The sequence below is a fragment of the Natrix helvetica genome, assembly GCF_964273705.1.
Source record: "Natrix helvetica genome assembly, chromosome: Z".
In the NCBI taxonomy this organism is placed as follows: Eukaryota; Metazoa; Chordata; class Lepidosauria; order Squamata; family Natricidae; genus Natrix; species Natrix helvetica.
In genome coordinates, this window is record NC_138554.1 from 17244966 (window position 1) to 17269069 (window position 24104).

General features: G+C 40.6%; 1 protein-coding gene across 1 annotated transcript in view; it reads left to right on the plus strand.

Moving 5' to 3' along the window:
* Positions 1-4858: 4858 nt before the first annotated feature.
* LOC309381424 (solute carrier family 12 member 3-like) overlaps positions 4859-24104 on the plus strand; it is a 62249-nt gene continuing 43003 nt past the window's right edge. The window contains exon 1 of the mRNA XM_081932389.1: positions 4859-4967. Coding sequence (XP_081788515.1) covers positions 4940-4967 — 28 coding nt within the window. The 5' untranslated portion in view covers positions 4859-4939. The remainder of the gene's footprint in view (positions 4968-24104) is intronic.

Sequence of the window (24104 nt, forward strand, 5' to 3'; positions counted from 1 at the left end):
TATTCAATCTCTTCTTAAAGACTTCCAGTGTTGGGGCATTCACAACTTCTGGAGGCAAGCTGTTCCACTGATTAATTGTTCTAGCATATTCATAAGTAAAGGATCTCTCGGGTTACTGTAGATCATGGATCTCACATTACTTCCTCCTCCTGCTTATCTTCAAGACAAGGAAAAGGAATAACAAAGAATAAAACAAGAAGGGAAGTATCCACCCTTACATCAAGAAAAGAGGACAAGTGAGATAGGATGGATGCCAGAAAGAAAACATGTCCCCTTGGCAACTTGTGGTCTAATCTATGGAAATCATTTTAATAAGATAAGAGGCTGTGCTTTTAAAAAAAGCACTTTTATCTCTTGCAAGATAACAGGCTGGTCTTCAAAATGCTTATATCTCTTAGTCAATTCTATTCATCTAAAGAAATAACAGAATTGGAAGGGACCTTGGAGGTCTTCTAGTCCAACCCCCTGCTAAAGCAGGAGATCCTATGCTATTCCAGACAAATGGTTGTCCAATCTCTTCTTAAAGACTTCCAGTGTTGGGGCATTCACAACTTCTGGAGGCAAGTTGTTCTATTGATTAATTATTCTGACTGTCAGGAAATTTCTCCTCAGTTCTAAGTTGCTTCTCTCCTTGATTAGTTTCCACCCATTGCTTCTTGTCCTACCCTCAGGTGCTTTGGAGAATAGTTTGACTCCCTCTTCTTTGTGGCAACCCCTGAGATATTGGAAGACTGCTATCATGTCTAGCCTAGTCCTTCTTTTCATTACACTAGACACACCCAGTTCCTCCAGGCACTCTTCTTATATTTTAGCCGCTAGTCCCCTGATCATTTTTTTGGTCTAACAACCTGTTTTTCCCAGAGGATGTTGATTGAATGGCTTCCTTTGGGCAAATGATCCTGTTTACTTCTCTTTTGTTACAGCCAAGGGGTTGAAAACTCCATTTGTACAGGCTTTGGGTTAAATTAAAACTTTGAGTCCTTTGATACTTCAGTTCCTTGACATTAAGAAAGTCCAGAGAAGGAGGAAGAAAGGAAGAAAGGAAGGAAAGAAGGAAGGAAGGAAAGAAGGAGGGAAGAAAGAGAGAGAGAGAGAGAGAGAGAGAGAGAGAGAGAGAGAGAGAGAGAGAGAGAGAGAGAGAGAAAGAACAAAAGGAAGGGAGGGATGGGGGGAGGAACTGAAGAAGCCAAGGTATAAAATAGGTTTGGGGTCTGGGGAAGGGAGAAAGGAAAAAAGAAGGTAAGAAAGAAAGAGGGAGCGAAAGAAGGAAGGAAGAAGAAAGAGAGAGAGAGAAAGACAGAAAAAAGGAAGGAAGTACAGTAAGTAAGTTAAGAAGCCAAGGTATAAATAAGTTTGGGGTCTTGGGAAGGAAGAAAGGAAGAAGAGAAGAAAGGAAGTAAAGAAAGAGAGAGAGAAAGAAAAAAGGAAAGAAGGAAGTTAAGAAGCAAGATATACAATAGGTTGGGGGTCTTGGGAAGGAAGAAAGGAAAAGAAAAGGAAGGAAGTAGAGAGAGAGAGAGAGAGAGAGAGAGAGAGAGAGAGAGAAAGGAAGGAAGGAAGGAAGTGAAGAAGCAAATGTATAACATAGGTTTGAGGTCTTGGGAAGGAGGAGGGAAGGAAGGAAGGGAAAGAAAGAAAGAGAAAGAAAGAAAGAAAGAAAGAAAGAAAGAAAGAAAGAAAGAAAGAAAGAAAGAAAGAGAAACAAAGAAAAACAGCAGCTAGAACAGCAACGAAGAGAAAAACCCTAGGCAAGAATGAAAATTAAGATAGAATCAAGAAGGACTTCTAAAACCGCAGAGATCAAATTTGTTAAATAAATGCATCTGCCAAGTTTACAAGAACTCCATCTCCCCACTCAACAACCCAGAGATATTATCCACCCCAAATCTCTTTGAATGTCCTGCTCTGTAGTTTATGCATGGAGCTTGCCCTCGTTTGCCTCTAGATTAGCAAATTTCAGGAGTTTCAGAAGTTGAGATTTACTGCTTTGGATCCTGTTCAGATCAGCACCATGGACCAGTTCCCGGGGTGCTACCATTTCAAAATCTTCACAGCTCATCAAAAAAGGGAGCAACAGAGTCTAGGATTATTATGTACTATAGTTTTGCCTCCTGTTATGGGTGTGCATCTCATTTCCCAATAGCGACAGGTTTGAAGAGTTAGGTTAAACCACAGCCTGGAGCATTTCTATGACATAGGTTTATTTACACAAACACACAATAAGGGCATGTGTTGCAGGTGTGATTTGTCTCGACCTCTCTTCTCCAAGGGGATGGTTAAGCAATTGAAATTACCAAAGGGAGGCAATGCATTGCTCCTTCAAACCTAATTCAGCACATCCAAACTCGGTCACCCTTCATTAGCAATAGCAAAAGCATTTAGGCTTACCTTCTCCCCTGCGGGTGGTTCACAGCACTCTCTGAGCAGTTTACAATGTTTTGCATATTGCTTCCCCCCCCCCCAACAATCTGAGCCCTATCAGGATTGAACTCCAGGCTGTAGAAGAGTTTGCTTGCAATCCTGCATTGTAATTTCCAAAGCCATTCAGGGTAAACAGGAAGGAAGAAAGTTGGGTCATATCTACTCTACATGCAATATTTGAGGACAGAATACAATAGAGCTGGAAGGGACCTTGGAGGTCTTCTAGTACAGCCCCCTGCTCAAGCAGGAGAACCTATACTAATTCAGACAAGTGACTATCTAGTCTTTTCTTAAAAACCTCCAGTGATGGAGTTCCCATGATTTCTCTTTGATTAGTTTCTAACCATTGTTTATTGTCCTGTCCTCTAGTGCTTTGGAAAATAATTTGACCCTCTTCTCTATGGCCGGCCCACAAATACTGGAATACTGCTATCATGTTACCCCTAATTCTTCTTTTCTTTAGACTAGCCAAATCTGAATTCTACAGCTGTTCTTCCTATGTTTTAGTCTCCAGGCAATTGTTCATCTTAGTTGCTCTTCTCTGAACTTTTTCCAAAGTCTCAACATCTTTTTTGTTGTATGGTGACGTGGCTGGGCTTTTCTAATCCCCTTGAACTGCTTTCATAAAATGCTCCTGGCTATCCCATTGCCTTTGATCAAACTTCACATCTTTAGAGTCAGATGTAGGAATGGAAGGCCAGCTGCTTTGTTAAAACTTCTAGCCCACAATTCAGGTTGTCCTTGATTTACAACAGTTCATTTAGTGATCGTTCAAAGTTACAACAGCACTGAAAAAAAATGAGGCATATGACCTAATTTCACAGTTACGCATTTTGGCAGCTTCTCCATGGTTATGGGATCGAAATTCAAATGCTTGGCAACTGGTTCATATTTATGACCGTCACCGTGTCCCAAGGTCACACGCTCCTCTTTTGCCACCTTCTGACTAGCAAAGTCAAAGGGAGGAGTCAGATTTGCTTAACAACCATGTGAGTCCCTTAAGGATCACAACGATTCACTTAATGGCTGCAGCAGACAAGATCGTCAAATCACAATGGGACTCGCTCAACCACCGCCCTGGTCAAGCGGTATAGAGGTTTAGGTGCTATTGCTATAGAATAGAATGGAATAGAATAGAATAGAATAGAATAGAATAGAATTCTTTATTGGCCAAGTGTGCTTGGACACACAAGGAATTTGTCTTTGGTGCATATGTTCTCAGTGTACATAAAGAAAAAGTAAAATAGGATACATTCATCAAGAATCATAGGGTACAACACTTAATGATAGCCATAGGGTACAAATAAACAAATAGGAAACGATCAATATCAATATAAATCATAAGGATACAAGCAACAAAGTTACAGTCCTGCAGTCATAAGTGGGAGGAGATGGGTGATAGGAACCATGAGAAGACTAATAGTAATAGTAACACAGCCTTAGTGAATAGTTTAACCATGGTGAGGGAATTATTTGTTTAGCAGAGTGATGAGAAAAAACTGTCCTTGTGCCTAGTTGTCTTGACGTGCAGTGCTCTATAGTGTCCTTTTGAGGGTAGGAGCTGAAACAATTTGTGTCCAGGATGCGAGGGGTCTGTAAATATTTTCAAAGCCCTCTTTTTCACTCGTGCAGTGTACAGGTCCTTTGTGGAAGGCAGGTTGGCAGTAATTGTTTTTTCTGCAGTTCTGATTATCCTCTGAAGTCTGTGCCTGTCTTGTTGGGTTGCAGAACCAAACTAGACAGTTATAGAGGTGCAGATGACAGACTCAACAATTCCTCTGTAGAACTATATCGGCAGCTCCTTGGGCAGTTTGAGCTTCCTGAGTTGGCGCAGGAAGAACATTCTTTGTTGTGCTTTTTGACGATGTTTTTTGATGTTAGGTGTCCATTTTAGGTCTTAAGATATGACAAAACCTAGAAATTTACCCGTAGGACATGTACGTACTGGTTTCAAATGTGGAGACCTTGACGAGTACAGGATAGAAAAAGAAAGTGGCTAGGACAGCTCTATTTTCCCCCCCTAACCAGATGCAACCACAACATTTGGCAATGTCTGAGCCTCAGTCAATTAAAAGGGGTGTGCGTTCGGTTCCTGCTTTAGCCAGTGCTAGCAAGTTCTTCCCATCTGGGGAGAATCCCCAGCTTTGGGCCAGCGAGGTGATGCTTCTTCCTCCATGCCACATGACACCTTGCTACTTTATTCAGGACCTCACTGCCTGGTTAATGTTGCAAGAAGACAGCCTCAGCCAGCATGGGTGGGGCTGGAGTTTCGATGCTTATGGAGTGGCTGGCACGTGGTTGTGAGCTCGCCTGTGTGCAAGAGCAAGGAAGGGGAGGATACACCGAGTCAACGGTGAGGCATTGCTCCATAGGTTTATTAGCTGGAGGGAGGCATGTCAACCAAGAACATGCTTCCATCCTTTCTTTAGGATCAGAGCTTGCCTATTTGGGAAGGGCTACAAGGTTGGCGGGACAGTCTGTGTAGCGTCTTCAGAGTGAGTGGAAGAGAGGATTGGAGATGCACTGCTGCTTGACCCGTAACCCAGGTATTGCTTTGAGGCTGTAATAAGAATCTTCAAAGGTACTTTCTTCCTGACTGCACCTGATGATGTTCTGCTTGCTTTCAATGCTTTTGCATCTGATGAAGTCCTGCTGGGCGAAGCTCTAACTCAGAGGCCTTCAAACTTGGCAACCTTAAGACTTGTGTACTTCTGGGAGCTGAAGTCCACAAGTCTTAAAATTGCCAAGTTTGGGGACTCCTGCTCTAACTGTTGCCTCTTTATAGTAATGAAATGTGTTGTTGTACTTTGTATTTCAAGGGGTTGGGTGATCTGCTACAGCTTCCCCTAACTCCCCTAACTTCCTGAGCCAAGGAAAGCTTTCCTCTTCTAAGTAATGATCCTGTCCTGAAGCTGTTGGGGATGCAGTAACCCTGGCTTAAAATATCTGTTATTCCCAAATTCTGAGATTCTTTGTGTGCATGAATGTCCCCTCTGCTTTTTCTTCTTGGCCTCTTCTTTTCTTCTTTAGATTTTGCAGGGCTATTTGATCTGACCTGCAAAACCCTAGTTATGGTGATATGGCAGCAAAGAACTATATAAAAATGTATAATCTACTACCCTCAAGTGCTTAACCTGATTTTTACACTCCGTGTGGAGTAGCCCCTGTTTTGCTCCCTAAAATGTGGAGATCATTTCGGACAGCATGATCATTTTAACTGTGATTGTGTTCATCAATCACTTTATACTTATTGTGTGTGGTTTGATGTGTTATGTCAACCCAGCCTACAATAGCCTATTCAACAATCATGGTTTGGGAAATTACAGTTTAGTCTAACATACGAATCTTTATTTCTATGTTTATCTTGTTTATTAATGTTTCATTGTTTATTTTATTGTTCTATTATTTTGCCTTCTGTTAAAGTTACTCTGCTTTCTTTTCTTCATTTTTTTTATTGTTGTACACTGTCTAGAATAGCCCCATATTCTAGGGGGCTATTAGGCGGCAAATAAATTTAACAAATAAAATTAAAAAACATAAGTTTATGCTGGGAGAAAAAAAGCAAACTACTTACAAACCCATAGAAACCTGGAATCATGCCTTCAAAGGGATAAGCAGCTTTCTCATAGTTTTTTTAAAATAAGAAAAACTGTTGTTTCTTGAGAGGAGGAGAAGGGCAAACAGGTGGCTATTTTTTCAGGCTATTGGTGGTTTTCCTCAGTTTTTCTCAAAGTTGGAAATTCGAAGATGTACGGATTTCAACTCATGCGGGTTGAGGAATCCTGCAGTTGAAGGACACCAGTTTCAAAATTCCCGAAGCTAGCTTATCTTCTTTTCTTCAGAAGCATAACTCTTAATAGTTTTCTCAGGGAATCCATATGTTTTAAGTTTATGGAACAAATTGTACTTTTGGCATCAGCATAGAAGCAAATTAAAAAAAATTATCTTAGCAACGCGGATCCTGATCGATAATACTTCTTGAGACATAAATCATACAGATGCCGATTTAGCAATAGAAAAAAAAATGATTAGCAAATGATGCATTGAAGTGTTATCATCAGTTGCTGTAGACTTGCGCTGAAAATTATATAACAAGGAAGTTATTTTCCTTCCAGGTCACTCTTCGTTACTGCCTTCTTTGTCTTGCCCAACAACTTATTTTGTCAATATGTTCTGACCTAAAAATATCAATCACAATTCTTTGTAAGTAAGCCTTTCTTAAAATCCTGGAAAGTTGAGAAGAGCTTCCACCTCAGACGTGGCCCTATAGGAGAAACAATTCTCATGCTAGGACATTTCTTCAGCTTTTTTCAACAAGGGTTCCTAGATCATCCTTTAATTATTTGTTCCCTGCTGATCTTTGAGGTAATGTTTCTCAACCTCAGGAACTTTAAGAATTCTGGGAGTTGAAATCTACACAACGTAAACTCGCCAGAGTTGAGAAACAACGTTCTAATGAATTCAGGGTGGTTCCTGAAACACAAGACCTTTTACTAACGCAGGATGTTGTGACCAGTTGTATTGTTTCCATATACCTGGAACAGGCCACTTAGATGTCATCACACTTTCTTCTAGAGCTATGGAGATTTCAATCAACCATAGGGATTTCATGGATAGCTTTGAACCTGTTCTTATTTGTTGGCCTAACTTAAGTTTACTGGGCTGATGCTTTGAGGTCCTAAGCAAAGGTAGAAGACAGATGTAATAAGTGGATACATTTAAATTGGACTAGGAATTAGGTAAGATAAAGGTAAATGTTATTCTCGCACACATGTGCTAGTCATTCCCGACTCTAAGGGGCAGTGCTCATCTCCATTTCAAAGCCAGCACTATCCAAAGATATCTCCGTGGTCATGTGGCCGGCATGACTAAATGTCAAAGGTGCACGGAACACTGTTACCTTCCCACTAAAGGTGGTTCCTATTTTTCTACTTCCATTTTTACATGCTTTTGAACTGCTAGGTTGGCAGAAGCTGGGACGAGAGATCATTCCATTATGTCTTGCTAGGGATTCGAACAGCCAAACTGCAGACTTTTCGATTGACAAGTTCAGCATCCTAGCCACTGAGCCACCATGTCCCTTTTAGGAATTGGGTAGTCCTTCAAATAAATAAAGTTCTTAAGTCACATCTTTGGATCCTTTTCCATTTAAAAACTTTTAAAAATGGTAAAAGCTCAGTGATTTTATTTTAGTTCCCACATCACATGAGTTTGTTTAGCAAGCATCCAATGGCATTAACTAGTTTTGTACAAGGAGCTAATTTATAAACTGTGTTGCTGAAAATTGTGGTCCTTTAGAAAGTCTTTAACTTGGTTATTCTCCCCGGGCTCTGAGGCCCCGATGAGTAAAGTTCCCATTGGGAGAAGGTATGAAAATGAGACAGATCACTTCTTATTGATTATTATTGAATATTTTTGCCTTGGCTTGTTTTCTGTTGTAAGCTGCCCAGTATTCCTTTGCTAATGTTGAGGGGGACGGACGGACACATAATTTCTCCAAACAATTAAGCATGCAATTAAGGTAACCTTTGCCACTTTGTGATTTCATGGGCTGGAAGAGGATTTAAACACTTAGCAGTACGCCTTGTAAGATTTCACTTAATATAATGAATGATTGCTTATATCTGTATAAAAGTGTGCATTGATAAAACAACATTCCATAAGGAAGTGTTTCTCAACCTTGGCAAGTTTAAGATTGTGGACTTCCAGAATTCCCCAGCCAGAAGATACAAGGACTTTGAGTGCCAGAATTGTGGGAGTTGAAATCCACACAGCTTAACATTTCCAAAGTTGAGAAACAGTGCTATAAGGAATAGTCAGAGTACTGTCATCTGGTAGAAGCCATGATGGCTTTGAAATAAGGTTGCACGAAAATAATAGTGTGATGATGTCATTGAAAGTGATTGTGATTTTGAACATAAAATGGGAATTTCCAATATTAACATCAGATCATATTCCTGTTCCCCATCAAGTTTCTTGGGAAATGAAGATTTCTACAAAAAAATGAAATCTATCTATCTTAGCACATTGCATAGCCACATCAGATCTTGTGGGAGAACCAACGTTTTCCCTATATGGTCTCTGCATCTGTTTCCTGTTCATTCTGAAATATTTCTGTAAAATAAAAGCAACTGTGTTTTGTCATATCTTAAGGCTTTTGCCTTGGGAAAAAAATCACAAGTATTCTCTTGACTCAAAAACACCTTAACTTTTCCAGAATTGAAGGACAAAATCCTAGACGGGCATCTTGACTAACTGTGATACTTTAATAGTACAAAACCATTAAATCTATAGGAGAACTGGAGAGAGAAATAAGTAGAACATTAGTTTGGTGTAGTGGTTGGGAGGCTGGCCTACAAATCAGAAGACTGTGAGTTCCAGGCCTGCCTTTAAACATGAAAAACAGATGGATGAATTTGGGCCAATCACTAGGTGACCATGAGTTCTAGTCCCGCCTCAGGCATGAAAGCCAATTAAGTGACTCTCTCTAAGCCCAACCTACTTCACAGGGTTATTGTTGTGGGCAAAATAAGAGGAAGAAAAAGTATTAGATATGTAATAAATAATAAAAGGCAGGAGAAAAATGATAAACAAACAAACAAACAAACAAATAAATAAATAGCCCCATTCAGAGAAGTCTATTGATGGATAAAAATGTTTCCCTGTTAATCCATTAATTTAACCAATTAATCAACGCAGTGTAACGCAGGACTGCCGTTTCTCAGTTGCAAAAATCTAGATCCTCACTAGATAGCAACAAAAAGCTAGTTTTCAGAATCTCATCTAATTTTTGCTGTCTGTATATGTAGCCCCTACGCAATACCTCCCTTTTTACGACACTGTAATCCCTTTTCAGGGTAGAGTCGGGGCGACTGAACGGAGGTGAGCATTTACTGGACAGGTGCGCTTCCTGATGCCTATGTGGAATGGGCAGCATATTTTTTTCAGAAGCCCTTATGAATCGGCTATAGATGTTTACAGCCCCTTCGATAAAGTCAGTGGGGCATGACCCAAGATAGATCCCAAAAGATCTCTTGTCTGTTGTCACCTACCATTAGAAGTTCCCTGCATCAGTTTGCATAGGCTTTGTTGCTCTTAACGCAACAGTCAGGTAGTTGCTTAAACAAGGAGCACACAGAGAGGATCTCAAAATGATCCATGAACCCAGAAATGGGAAGTTGTCAAGACACTTCTGGTCTGAGGACAGAGTCAAAATGCTTCCCTTTTTGTTCTAGCAGTCTCACGAATGGGGGGTGTTGTGTTCCTGTTTCATGAGACGTGTCCGCGCATGGTCGTTCTTGATTGGCCAAGCCGTGAAGCCAGAGTGGGAAGATTAGCGCATCCTGATTGGCCACCCCGTTGACAGTTTGGGGTATAAAAGCTGTCAAGCGGGAACTGTTCTTTAGCCTAGTTCTAGAGTTGCCATTAGCGTGTTAATAAAGGTTTCTGTTAAGTTGCCGCCTCAACATATATAATAGGGTGGGTATAAATGTCCCTGTTTAGAAGATGTGCTAGTTTCTTATTAATTTATTAATGACAATATTTCCCCACCTTCTTGAAATTTTTCCTCGTCCTCTTAGAATAGAATAGAATAGAATAGAATAGAATAGAATTCTTTATTGGCCAAGTATGATTGGACACCCAAGGAATTTGTCTTTGGTGCATATGCTCTCCCTGTACATAAAAAGACAAGATACATCCGTCAAGAATCATAAGGTGCAGCACTTAATGATAGTCATAGGGTGCAAATAAGCAATCAGGAAACAATCAAATCAATATAAATCACAAGGATACAAGCAACAAAGTTATAGTCCTGCAGTCATAAGTGGGAGAAGATGGGTGATAGGAACAATGAGAGGACTAATGGTAATAGTAACGCAGCCTTAGTGAATGGTTTGACAGTGGTGAGGGAATTATTTGTTTAGCAGAGTGATGGCGTTTGGAGAAAAAACTGTTCTTGTGTCTTGTTGCCTTGGTGTGCAGTGCTCTATAGCATCATTTTGAGGGTAGAAATTGAAACAATTTATGTTCAGGATGCAAGGGGTCTGCAAATATTTTCAGGGCCCTCTTTTTGACTCATGCAGAATACAGGTCCTCAATGGAAGGCAAGTTGGTAGCAATTGTTTTTTCTGCAGTTCTAATTATCCTCTGAAGTCTGTTTTCTGTCTTGTTGGGTTGCAGAGAGTTATAGATGTGCAGATGACAGACTCAATAATTCCTCTTCCTCCTCCTCCTCTTTCTTCCCCCCTCTTCATCCAACCAATGTGACCCCCAGAATAAAAAAAACTTTTCTCCCACTTCCGCTGCACATAATGCAAGATAGCCTGAACAAAATTGTGAGTTGCTCAGAAAGCAACTTCTTATTGAGCCTGCTGCAATGAAAAGAGTAAAGACACTGATTTCCACTTCCCCACCACGCAGCAGTTGTGGCTGGTATAATTGACAGTTGCCTTCTGTGCTTCGGGATTTATGTAGTTGAATTTGTCAGTTCAGAGATCTGGGCGAAGCAAAGTAACTTGGTTTGGTCTGCAAAGCGCAATTCAGTTCCCAGTGGGTTTAGCCAGAGTTCGAGGCTTTGTAAAGACCATCATTATAAGTCCCACAGAAGTCTTATAAACAAAAACAAAAGAAAGAAGTAGATTATCAGATCGGAAGAATTGCCAAAGATTATATGGGCCATTAGCACATCAGTGCCTGGGTGTGAGCCAGACATTCTTGGGTAATGTACATATTCAAAGTGATAAGAATCCTCCCCTCTGTTTAATTTAGAAAAAATGCTGTATCCTTTATTGAATTCCTACTCCTCGATGTCTCCTGATTGTTTTTTTAAAAAATGCTTTGCACAAGACCACGACTTGCAGTTCAAAGGCAGATGAACCTACACCACTGAAATATTTCTGCACTGAACTTTTTTTTTAAGTGCCATGTTTGAGGTCAGAGTTACAAGAGTTGGAAGAGATCTTGAAGTTTCCAAATAGAAAGACAAGTGGGAGAATCAGAATCTAGCTGGAAAGGACCTTGGAGGTCTTCTAGTCCAGCCCCTTGCTCAAGCAGGAGATCCTGTACCATTTCAGACAAATGGCTGTTCAATCTCTTCTTAAAACCTCCAGTGATGGAGTATGGGCTGGCTGGGGAATTCTGAGAATTGAAGTCCATGCATCTTAAAGTTGCCCAGTTGAGAAACATTGGACTAGAAGACCTCCTATGTCCCTTCCAACTTGGCTATTCTGTTAAATCCAAATCTTTGTACCTTGGGAAGCACCTCCAAAATATGACCGTATGCCTTCCATTTGAACATATCCAGATGACTACTCTGGGTCATTGGTTCAATTGCTGAAATTTGTTTAAAAAATATTTTTGCGGGGGCAATATTCAATTCTTGTAACTTCCAAACTCTGCATTCTGAAGAAGGATAGAAGGGATCTGAACCACCTTTTGTAGGCCATTGTCCAAATATTTGAAGAATGCTACCTTATCCCATCTTTTCACATTTTTCAATTCAGATAGAGCTGGAAGGAACCTTGGAGGTCTTCTAGTTGAAACCCCAGCTCAAGCAGGAGACCCCATACCATTTCAGAAAGTGGTTGTCCAGTCTCTTCTTAAAAGCCCCCAATGATGAAGCAACCACAACTTCTGAAGGCAAGCTGTTCTACTGGTTAATTGTTCTCACTGTTAAGAGGTTTCTCCTTAATTTCACTTTGTTTCTCTTCTTGATTAGTTTCCATCCATTGTTTCTTGTCCTCTCCTGTGGTGCTTTACTAAATAAGCTAACTCTCTCCTCTTTGTGGCAACCTATCAAATAATCCTGCAAATATTCTTTTTAGTCTCCAGGCTTTTAATCATTTTAGTTGCACTTCTCTGCACTCTTTCCAATGTCTCAAAATCTTCTTTGCAATAGATGTAGTATTATTCCAGGTGTGGTCTTTTTTGAAACCAAACATTCTCTGTTTGTTGAAAGTTATTCACAAAATATAGTTCCAAATCCTCAGATTGTTGTCTGTTACCAAATCTGTTGCAATTTCTATTAATCTTTCTTAAAATGGTAAGAAATGTATAAGATATTGGATAAGATGCAATACTCAAAGAAGGATTCTAGCAGTGTGAGAAAACGTGGAATTGTGACTTCCCATGATTGGGAAACAATACTTGTGTTATGGAAATGCATCGGCCTTTTTTTGTAGCTATTTGACACCACTGACACACATTCCATTAGTAATCCATTTTTAGTTCAGGTTATGTTTTAAATGCGGTAGTTGTTAATCAGCAACAGCAAAGTGACATCACCATACAGTGATATCAATAAAACGATACAACTTTGTGGCACAGCTGGATGCCAACTCTGGCAATGGAATGGAAATGGTGGTAGGTTTTAGGAGAAACCCTCCTATACTATCACCTCTTACAATACTAGACAACACAGTATCAACAGTAGAGACCTTCAAGTTTCTAGGTTCTATCATATCTCAAGACCTAAAAGGGACACCTAACATCAAAAATGTCATCAAAAAAGCGCAATAAAGAATGTTCTTCCTGCGCCAATTCAGGAAGCTCAAACTGCCCAAGGAGCTGCTGATACAATTCTACAGAGGAATTATTGATTCTGTCATCTGCACCTCTATAACTGTCTGGTTTGGCTCTGCAACCCAACAAGAACTGCAGAAAAAACAATTGCAACCAACTTCCATCAAAGACCTGTATTTTGCACAAGTCAAAAAGAGGGCTGTGAAAAAAAAAACTATAGGCCCCTCACATCCTGGACACAAATTGTTTCAACTTCTATCCTCAAAACAATGCTATAGGGCATTGCACACCAGAGCAACTAGACACAAGGCAAGTTTCCCCCCGAATGCTATCACTCTGCTAAACAACTAATTCCCACAACACTGTCATATTACCTACTAAGACTATATTACTATTATTCTTCTCTTGCTTCCTAGCACCTATTTCTTCCCACTTATGACTATAACTATGTTGCTTGTATCTTTACAATTTATATTGTTTTATTTGTTTCTTAGTATAGTTTGATTGCTTATTAGTAACCTATGACAATCACTTAGACAATAAAAAATTCTAATCTATTCTATTCTATTTGCCATAATATGGCCAGAAATTCCATTCAGTTCTGCCACACAGTTATATTATTTAGTCCATATCACTGTCGGATGATCTCCTGTTGTTGCTACCCTGTTTTCCTGAAAATAAGACATCCCCGGATAATAAACCCAATCGGGCTTTTGAGCGCATGCGCTAAAATAAGTCCTCCTCTGAAAATAACCCCTGCCTGCCAAATATTGCAACACAGCAGCAGCCAGGAGGTGCCCAGGCTCGCTGCCTCCTGCACCTCAAAAATAATAAGGCCAAGTGCTTATTTCAGAAGTCAAAAGAAAATAAGCCCCTATCTTATTTTTGGGGAAACACAGTAACAACTAAGCCTTGAGGATTACATACTGACTTACCATACAATGTGGTATATTCAATGTAGTACAATTATATATCCAACGTATTACTTACTTACCATGGAAGTCTGTATATACAATGTATTACAATTAAATTTGAGTGTTTTGATATGGAGATCCTTTGGCTGAGATCATTCTAAGTCATAAATGTAGTTGTTTGGTTTTGGCTTTATTTTGACATGCAGATCTAGGTGTGATGCTTTGCAAATCACAGTTTACCCTCCTGCATGTTGTGTAAAGCTAACCTATAGCAAACAATGACTTAGCAAAACATTTCTTTAGGGAATGGTTTTTCGGGAAAGGAAGTATATGTATACGATTCTTCGGTGTCTTATTTCATCCAGGTTCTCTGTCTTCATTTCATTCTGCATTTGTTTCCTTCTATGAAGAGAGTCAATTTGATCAAGTGATTAAGACACCAGAAGCCAGAAAATTGTAAGTTCAGTTCCAGCATTGGCCACATAAGCCACCTGAATGACTTTGGGTCAGTCTCTTTTCAGCCCAACACAACTCACATGATTGTTGTGAAGAAAATAGGAGGAGGAAGGTGTGCTGGACATGTTTGCCACTTAAGAGACCCAATTTGATGTAATGATTAAGGCAGGGGTGTCCAAACTTGGGAACTTTAAGACTTGTGGACTTCAACTCCCAGAATTCCCTAGCCAGCATGGCTGGCTGGGGAATTCTGGGAGTTGAAGTCCACAAGTCTTAAAGTTCCCAAGTTTGGACACCCCTGGATTAAGGCATAAACAAAAGAGCAGGAGACTGTGAGTTCAAGACTCATCTTAGCCATGAAAGCCAGTTGGGTCACTTTGGGACAGTCACTTTCTCTCAACCCAATCTACCTCACAGGATGGTTGTTGTGTGGGGAAAGGAGGAGGGTGGCGTGTTGGATATGTTCACCTCCTTGTTGTTGTTAGTTGTGAAGTAGTGTCCAACCCATTATGACCCCAAGGACAATGTTCCTCCAGGCCTTCCTGTCCTCCACCATCCTCTGGAGTGCATTCAAGCTCACACCTATTGCTTCAGTGACTCCATCCAGCCACCTCATTCTCTGTCATCCTCTTCTTCTTTTGCCCTCCATCTTTCCCAACATTGGGCTCTTTTCCAGTGAGTCCTTCCTTCTCATTCGGGGGCCAAAGTATTTGAGTTTCATCTTCAAGATCTCACCTTCTAAAGAGCAACCAGGGTTGATCTCCTCTAGGACTGACTGGTTTGATCGCCTTGCAATCCAAGGGATTTGCAGAAGTCTTCTCCAGCACCATAGTTCAAAGGCCTCAATTCTTTGGCGTTCAGCCTTTCTTATGGTCCAACTTTTATAGCCATAGATTGCAACTGGGAAAACCATAACCTTGACTATACACACTTTTGTGGGCAGGGTGATGTCTCTGCTTTTTAGTATGCTGTCTAGATTTGCCATAGGCCTTTATTGCCAGGAGATATACCCAAAAGAGCAAAGCATGGCATGAAAGCCTTCTTTTCAGAGATTGATTTAACTGTGCTCTCTGTGAACCTCAGAAGAGATATGCAAAAAGATAAAACCCAGCCTTCAGTCCTGTTGTAAAGAGATAATGGGTTTCCTAATCACCCAAAACACAAGTAATATATAAAAAAAGGAAATAATCATCCATGCCCACAGGGTATTCAAAAATAATGGTATGTTAGCACAAAACTGGAAATGTGAAGAGATCCCTACTGATGAGAATGTGATTGGGAAAGTATTAGAATGTGCAGAAATGAACAGACTGAAGCCGGTAATTAAGGAGAAAGAGCAAACTGAATATTATATAATATGGGAATTATTCTATCAATGGTTAGAGAATAAAAATGGAAATTGGAAATAAAAGAAGGAGATTAAAGAAGAGTAGAAAATATGTTAAGCTAGAGATGTAAACAATACGATAATTGTTAGTATTATGATTATGAGGATTATTATGCTTAATATTATTATTGTATTAGTATTAGAAGATATGTTAAGAGGGAAAAATGAACAAGTTTACTATGCTGAATTGTTCAATATACTATAATTGTAAAACTAGAGAATTAATACCAATGTAGTGAATGATATTGTAAATTCTGATGGTTATTGCACAGAGATACCGTATTTGTACCCAAACAACACATAGTTTAAGAGAAGATGTAATGTTTATATGTTTTTTTTAAAAAAAAAGTAATTGTATTGAGTGGGAAACCAAAAGGAGAAGGACTTAACTTGGCTGAGAGTTTGAGCAGTGTCTTGTCTGAATCAGAATCAGAATAGAGCTGGAAGAGAAGTTGGGGGTCTTCTAGTCCAGCCCTCTGCTCAGCAGGAGATCCTATACCATTTTAGACAAGTTACTGTCCAGTCTTTTCTTTAAAATCTCCTTTGTTCGAGCACCGGCAATTTCCGAAGGCCAGCTGTTCTACTGGTTAATTGTTCTCATTGTTAGGAAGTTTCTCCTTAATTCCAGGTTGCTTATCTCTTTGGTTAGTTTCCACCTGGAGGGTTATGGGGTCTCCGCTTTTGTGTTAAAGACTTTAAAATATGGAGCAGAAGTGGATTTTCAGCTGGGATCTGGCTGATTCCATTGTCCCAAGTGTGAGAACATTTTTAGACACACACAGATGCACATCTACTGGTTGAGGAAAGGGCGAGACCCATGCACCACTGATCCATTTCTGTTCCGGCATTTGGATTGAGAATTGACTGAGTGTTTTATTATTACCTTAGCAATTTGAAATGGTAATGGTTATTCAGCACCATGTGTTATTTTTTTAAATAATGTTTTATTTTATTTGTATCCCACTTTTATTACTTGATAAGTAGGCAGTGAACGTACCCAATACTTATTCCTCCTCCTTTTTCCCCACGTCAACAATCCCCAACAATCCCGTGAGGTGAATTCGGCTGAGAGAGAGAGAGTGACTAGCCCAGCTGGCTTTCAAGGCTACAACATAACTAGAACTCACAGTCTCCTGGTTTCTGGGCCAGTACCTAGACTAGCCTCTCTTCTGTAGAAATAAGAATTATCTATGCGTCAATAAATATTATTTATCAGAGGTGGTATTCAGCAGGTTCTGACCAGTTCTGGAGAACCAGTAGAGGAAATTTTGAGTAGTTTGGAGAACTGGTAAATACCACCTCTGACTGGTCCTGCCCCCATCCATTCTTTGCCTCCCAGCTGATCAGGAGGGAATGGAGATTTTACAGCATCCTTCCCCTGCTCACCAAGCCACGCCCACCAAGCCATGCCATGCTTTCCAAGCCACGCCCACAGAACCGGTAGTAAAAAAAAAAATGAATCCCATCACTGTTATTTATGCTACACATTTTTTTTATTTTAAATTTCTCCACCACCCAAGGCCACCTTATTGAGATAAGGCGACTGTATAAATTGTTTTAATCAATCAAATTGTTTCTTCTCAGTGGAAGAAAGAATCACCTTGCAAACCGTAGGAATAGAATAAAATACGGGTTTAAGAAAACGTATTTATTAAAGCTGCATTTGTTTCAAAGTAATGATTGCTTTATATCCACTGCAAATAAATTTAAATTTAAATATGTGCTTTTGAATTTAGCTATTTCTCATTTTTTCACAATGCATTCTCCAGTGTTGTAAGCCAGGAGTGGCAAACTCAAGAACCGGAGGCCAGATCTGACCTGCAGGGTACTTAGATCTGGTCGCGGGGCCAAATTGTGAAGGAGTGGCCCGTTGTGCTTCTGCCAGTGAAAATGGGTTCCCAAGCTCGATTTTTACTGGCAGAGGGTTGAAGGATGCTGTGGCAGCCAAAAACGGAGTGCTCAGAGCACTCAGGCCACCATAGGTGCCCCTGGCAGGAGTGACATTGAGCTGGCCATGGCTCCCCAGCCCTCCCAAGGTCAAACACAACTCTGATGCAGCCCTCAATGAAATCGAGTTTGACACCCCTGCTGTAATCCTTCTTAAGAGTTGCCAATTGCTTTCTCCTCTCCTGCTCTTCTGCCTTAAACTGGAGCCTTTGGTAAAGGAACAATCAAAGACATGTCCTGTCTTGCTTTATGCAAAGTTTAATTTGAATAATTTTTTTTCATATTGTTGTTAAAGGTGTGGTAATGAAAAGAGCAGGTTGGAATATTTACTCAGCGTACTTATTTCAATTGGTTTATTTAGAGTTTGGCTTACTAAGTTACCGGTATTTGGCAAACCGATCTCACCCAGCCAATATTGTGCAGCATTTAAGATTATTGGATGAGAGACCCAGGTTCAATTCCAATATTCATCCAGGAATATTCATAGGTAGCCTTGGAATAGGTTATTGGACTTGTTCATACATCACACTAAGCCAGACTAAGTCTGATTTCGGCTAGGTGTACTGTGTAGATTCGGCTATTATAATATGGAAGCCATAATTCATAACTCTGCCATTCCAGACCAAAGGCTGTTCAGTCTCTTTTTAAAAGCTGCCACTGATGGTTCTGCAATCCTTATTACCTCCTGAACATTCCATAAACCATGCAGGCTGGGATATTCTGGGAGTTGGAGTCCACCCATTTTAAAGTTTCTGAAGTTGAGAAATACTGGTTTAGCCTGTCACAGCTACTTATAATCGCTGTTGACCAAGTAGAATTCAATGTGGGAAAAGGGACTCTTTTTAACAGATTAACAGAGTTGGAAGGGGCCTTGTAGGTCATGTAATCCAAGCCCCCACCCCACCCCAAGGAGGTGACCCTACACCATTTCTAACAGATGGCAGTCCAGTTTCTTCTTGAAAGCTTCCAGTGATGAAGCTGCCACAACTTCAACTGAAGGCAAGCTGTTTCATTGGTTGATTGCTGTCACTGTCAGAAAATTTCTCCTTATTTACAGATTGAATCTCTCCTTGTTCAGTTTCCATCCATTATTCCTTGTCTGGCCTTCAGTGCTTCAGAAAATAGCTTGACCCCCTCCTCTCTGTGGCATCCCCTGAGATATTGGAACACTGCTATCATGTCTCCCCTGGTCCTTCTCTTCACTAGATTAGCCATGCCCAGTTCCTGCAACCATTCATCATATGTTTTAGCCTCCAGTCCCCTAATCATCTTGTTGCTCTTCTCTGCACTCTTGTTCCAGATCTGTGCATCTAACAGGCCATAGTTAGACCCAGAATGTTGATCTATGTGACCATTACCCTTACCCAGCACGATAATTATCCTTGTTCAAAATCATTCTGTAGTTCTTATAGACTCCTTTTTGCCTTGGTGAGACAAAGGTTTTGAAATAATTAGTGGGTCCCAAAGAAAGTAAAACTGAAACCCACTACCATACAATCTGCTCCAGCGGAACAATGTGCAGGAAATGTCAAGGAAAGATGCTAACATCTTAGGAAATTCTTTAGTAGGGACATTCACCCTTCTTCTCCCAGCCCAAAACCTTGATGATCATTTCATTGAGCCAGCTGAAAAATACTCAGCAGTGAATGTCAGGACATTTTGCTTTCCAGGAATTGTCACCTTAAATTAGAATAAGCCAAAGGTGAATATAAATTGACTTCTGAATTATTAAAAATCAAAGGTTTTTAGCAACTGCCTTGAAAAGCAGGGAAGGGAGAGGAATTGAGATGTTGACAATGAAGCAAATAGCACAAGACTTTCATGCATATAGAGACGGAAGGACTCACACATTCCCACAAGTGAAGAATGGATGTTGCAGTTCATGAAGTTGGCAGAGATGACAACACTATTTTGATTAAACAAAAGACTTTGTCTAGCTGTGTTCCTACTGGGAAACCAACTTTGAACTGTTTACTTGAAGGTGAAAGAAATTAAACTTTTAACTCTGAGATTGGGTGGTTGGAACTGTTTGCAACTGTGGGAATACTGTGTGTTATAATTCATTTTTGAAACTCAACATTAAGAAAACTAAGGTCATGGCACCAGGCCTCTCAATTCCTGACAAATAGATGGGGAAGAAATTGAGGTAGTGACAGATTTTATTTTTCTGGGCTCCAAGATCACCGTAGATGGGGACTGCAGCCAAGAAATAAAAAGACGCTTGCTCCTGGGCAGGAAAGCTATAGTACATCTAGGCAGCATACTAAAACGCAGAGACATCACCCTGCCAACAAAAGTGCGTATAGTCAAAGCTATGGTTTTCCCAGTTGCGATCTATGGCTGTGAAGATTGGACCATAAGAAAGGCTGAGTGCCAAAGAACTGAGGCCTTTGAACTATGGTGCTGGAGAAGACTCCTGAGAGTCCCTTAGACTGCAAGGTGATCAAACTGATCACTCCTAGAGGAAATCAACCCTGACTGCTCTTTAGAAGGCCAGATCCTGAAGATGAAACTCAAGTACTTTGGCCAGCTAATGAGAAGGAAGGACTCACTGAAGAAGAGCCTCATGCTGGGAAAGACTGAGGGCAAAAGAAAAAGGGGACAACAGACAATGAGGTGGCTGGATGGAGTCACTGAAGCAGTAGGCCTGAGCTTAAATGGACTCCAGGGGATGGTAGAGGACAGGAAGGCCCGGGGGAACATTGTCTATGGGGTCGCGATGGTTTGGACACGATTTCGCCACTAACAACAACAGCATTGTTCATTTTAGAGCAAAAATATATATTTTATTCTTGTATCTGTATCAAAGAAAGTTGGAAGTTATTCTTTTCTACACCTTTCTTCTCCTTTTTTTTCTTACATTCCCAATTTTGGCTTCTTGACACCCACTTCTTATTTTATTTTACATTATATTTCCTTGCATTTTAGCTTCTTTCTGAACTGAAAAGTTTTTTGGGGAAAGAAACCAAGTAGTGAATCCTTATCTTGGACACACCCAGAACTTACACGAGACTATTGTAATGCTTAATGATTATATAATTCTGAATTTCTATACCTGGAGCCCAGGGTGCTGGGACAGATAAGGAGAGAAGAATTTCTCAACTAAGTTAATTGTCTCTTCCATGGATAAGAGATACTTTTCACCTTTCTTTCAAGGTATGCATGTCTGAAAACAATATATCCACACTCACCCCTTTAATTTTATCTTTCTAAGAATCCTCTGAGGGGAAAGGAGCTGAAAGGTTGCCTGGGTTTGCATATTTGCTAAGTCAAGATTTGGTAATAATTACTTTTGGGGAGGGGGAGGTTTAAATCACATTGTCCCAGTTGGCATAATCTTCTAAGCTAAGTCTCACCCAACGGTATCATGATTTTGCATGATTTGCAAAGCCTGTCATAAATCAGATTTGCAGGTCAATTCTGGAAGTTGAAGTCCATCCCTCTTAAATGTCTTTGAATATTCTCAGTTATCCAAGTCATAATTGTCTCAAAGGTGCTTTTTTAAAAAAAGGCAAATGGACTATATATATATTTTTAAAAAACACACAATCCAGTTGCCTTTTGAAAAAAACAAAAAGCACCTTTGAGACATCCCTCTTAAAGTTTCTGGAGTTAAGAAATGGCCTAAATCTTCAAGAACTTGTCTGCTCGACTTTAAAAACCAGGCCTCTGGTTATCACAAGTGCTAGTGGGAGAAATTCAAAGTTTCTACTATGAGCAGGTTAAAAAGGTTTTGCCACAAATCACCTTGCTTTTAAGTTTCACAAATGAATTTGAATATATATGTCCCATGATAATGTTGCAGGATGCAATCTGGGCCGGTCACTGGGACTAGAGGTTTAGTCTTTAGAGATTTTTGGACTTGCGATGGAGTCCATTCTCGGGGAACTTCTCTCTAGCCATACAATACAATACAAAACAATACAATAGCAGAGTTGGAAGGGACCTTGGAGGTCTTCTAGTCCAACCCCCTGCCTAGGCAGGAAACCCTAAATTGTTTCAGACAAATGGCTATCCAACATCCTCTTAAAGACTTCCAGTGTTGGGGCATTCACAACTTCTGGAGGCAACTTCTGTTCCACTGATTAATTGTTCTCACTGTCAGGAAGTTTCTCCTCAGTTCTAAGTTGCTTCTCTCCTTGATTAGTTTCCAGCCATTGTTTCTTGTTCTACCCTCAGGTGCTTTGGAGAATAGTTTGATTCCTTCTTCTTTGTGGCAACCCCTGAGATATTGGAACACTGCTATCATGTCTCCCCTAGTCCTTCTTTCTCTTAAGCTAAACATACCCAGTTCCTGCAACCGTTCTTCACATGTTTTAGTCTCTAGTCCCCTAATCAGCTTTGTTGCTCTTCTCCACATCTTTTCTACATCGTGGTGACCAAAACTGAATGCAGTATTCCAAGTGTGGCCTTAGCAAGGCCTTATAAAATGGTATCAGCAGAATGTGTGCTTTGGCCTGCTCTCTGTGTGGTATTTATATGGTACCTGTTGTGTGTGGTTTTTAAGTTTCCGTTCACGATCTTTCTTTCTGCAGCGAGCGAAAAGTAAACCTTCTGTCTCCCTCCATATTACAGGTAGTCCTCAACTTACAACAGCTTGTTTAGTGACCACTTAACATTACCATGGCATTGAAAAGTGTGACTTATGACCGTTTTTTTTCACAGTTATGACCTTTGTAGCATCCCCATGATCACATGATTAAAATCCAGGTGCTTGTCCTCATATTTATGACCGTAGCTGTGTCCCAAGGTCACAGGATCTTCTTTTTGAGACCTTCTCACCAGCAAAGTCAATGATGAAACCAGATTCACTTAACAACCGGGTTACTAACTTATCCACTGCAGTGATTTGTTTAACAACTGTGGCGAGAAAGGCTGTAAAATGGAGCAAAATTCACCTAACCAATGTTTCACTTAGCATTAGCTCTGTTTGTATATTTCTACAAGTATTGTGTTATTAACATTTATCAGTTGGGTCGACTTTGAAAAAAGCTACGGTTTGAAGGATTTACTGTCCCAGCTGAGCTGCCTCTGTATCCAGCTGTGGTTTGTGTACAATGAGTTGAGAAACACTTGTAAGATCAGGGCAAACAATGTTGCATGTTGATGTGCAATCGTCACTTTAGTTTCCTGAATTAACTTCAAAGCCTCTGTTCTGGCATGCACCTTTCTTTCTTTCTTCTTTCTTTCTTTCTTTCTTTCTTTCTTTCTTTCTTTCTTTCTTTCTTTCTTTCTTTCTTTCTTTCTTTCTTTCTTTCTTTCTTTCTTGCTTCATTTATTTATTTATTTAGAATGCCTTGGTTGGAATCACTGTGTCTCTTTTTAAAATTTTAAAATATTTAAAAATATTTTCAGGCATTCAAGTCTTCCATGTTCTTAGTGCCTTGTGGAAGCTATCTAGATCAGGGGTCACCAACCTTTCAGGTCTCAGGAACACTAAATTCATAATTTTAAATCCCGCCGGACCCCTAATATGATCTGCCTAATGACTGGCTGGCTGGGCGTGGTGAGGCGGTAATGTGACTGGGTGGGCGTGGCCAACTCGATGTCACTCATGTCGAGGGGCGCCTTGCCAGCCTCTCCTCGCCACTCCTCCCCTGCCCACTCGAGCTCCCTAGGGCCCCAACAGAAAGCAGTTGTTGGAGCTAAGCAGCCACCACGAGAAAGAGTTGGCAAAACAGCTCAGTTCAAATTGGATCTGACAGAGAAGGAGGCTCAGAAGAAGCACCTCACTGAGGACTACGAGCATAGGCTTTCCAAGACCTGTGGGAGTGCAAGGCCAGGTACCGGTGCCTGGAGGCTCAGTGGGCTGAGATGGGCAGCCAATTCCAGGCCATGATGCAGTCCCACTGGAATAAGGCCCTCTGGCTCTTTGCCACCAGTGGCGCTTCCCTCCAGCCTTCACCCAAAGCCCCACACCAGGAGGCTGAAGCAGCCCCTGAGTCGGAATTTCTGCCCCTCCTCTGACCCACACCAAGAACCTCCAAAGGGGGAGACTTTCTGCAGCAACACAAATGTTCATTTGTACATGATCTGGCCCTGGGACTTGAGGGTTTGAGGGCCCCTCATTTAGTGCAATATAAAAAATAAAAATAATTTTTCTGCAGACCACCAAAATTTTCTCACGGACCACCAGTTAGCGACCACTGATCTAGATTGTCCTACTTGGATTCGAAGGTTGAATCTAAATCAATTAAGCAAACCCCTAGCCTCCTCCTCCTTCTCCAGACATGCCTTAACAGATGGTTCAAGTCCCTGAACATGCAAGGCAAAGAAGCATGGCTTAACCTGGAGCACAATATAAAAAAAAGATGGAAAGAGTGCAGAGAAGAGCAACAAAGCTGATTAGGGGACTGGAGGCTAAAACAAATGAAGAATAGTTGCAGGAACTGGGTATGTCTAGTTTAATAGAAAGAAGGACTAGGGGAGACATGATAATAATAGTGTTCCAATATCTC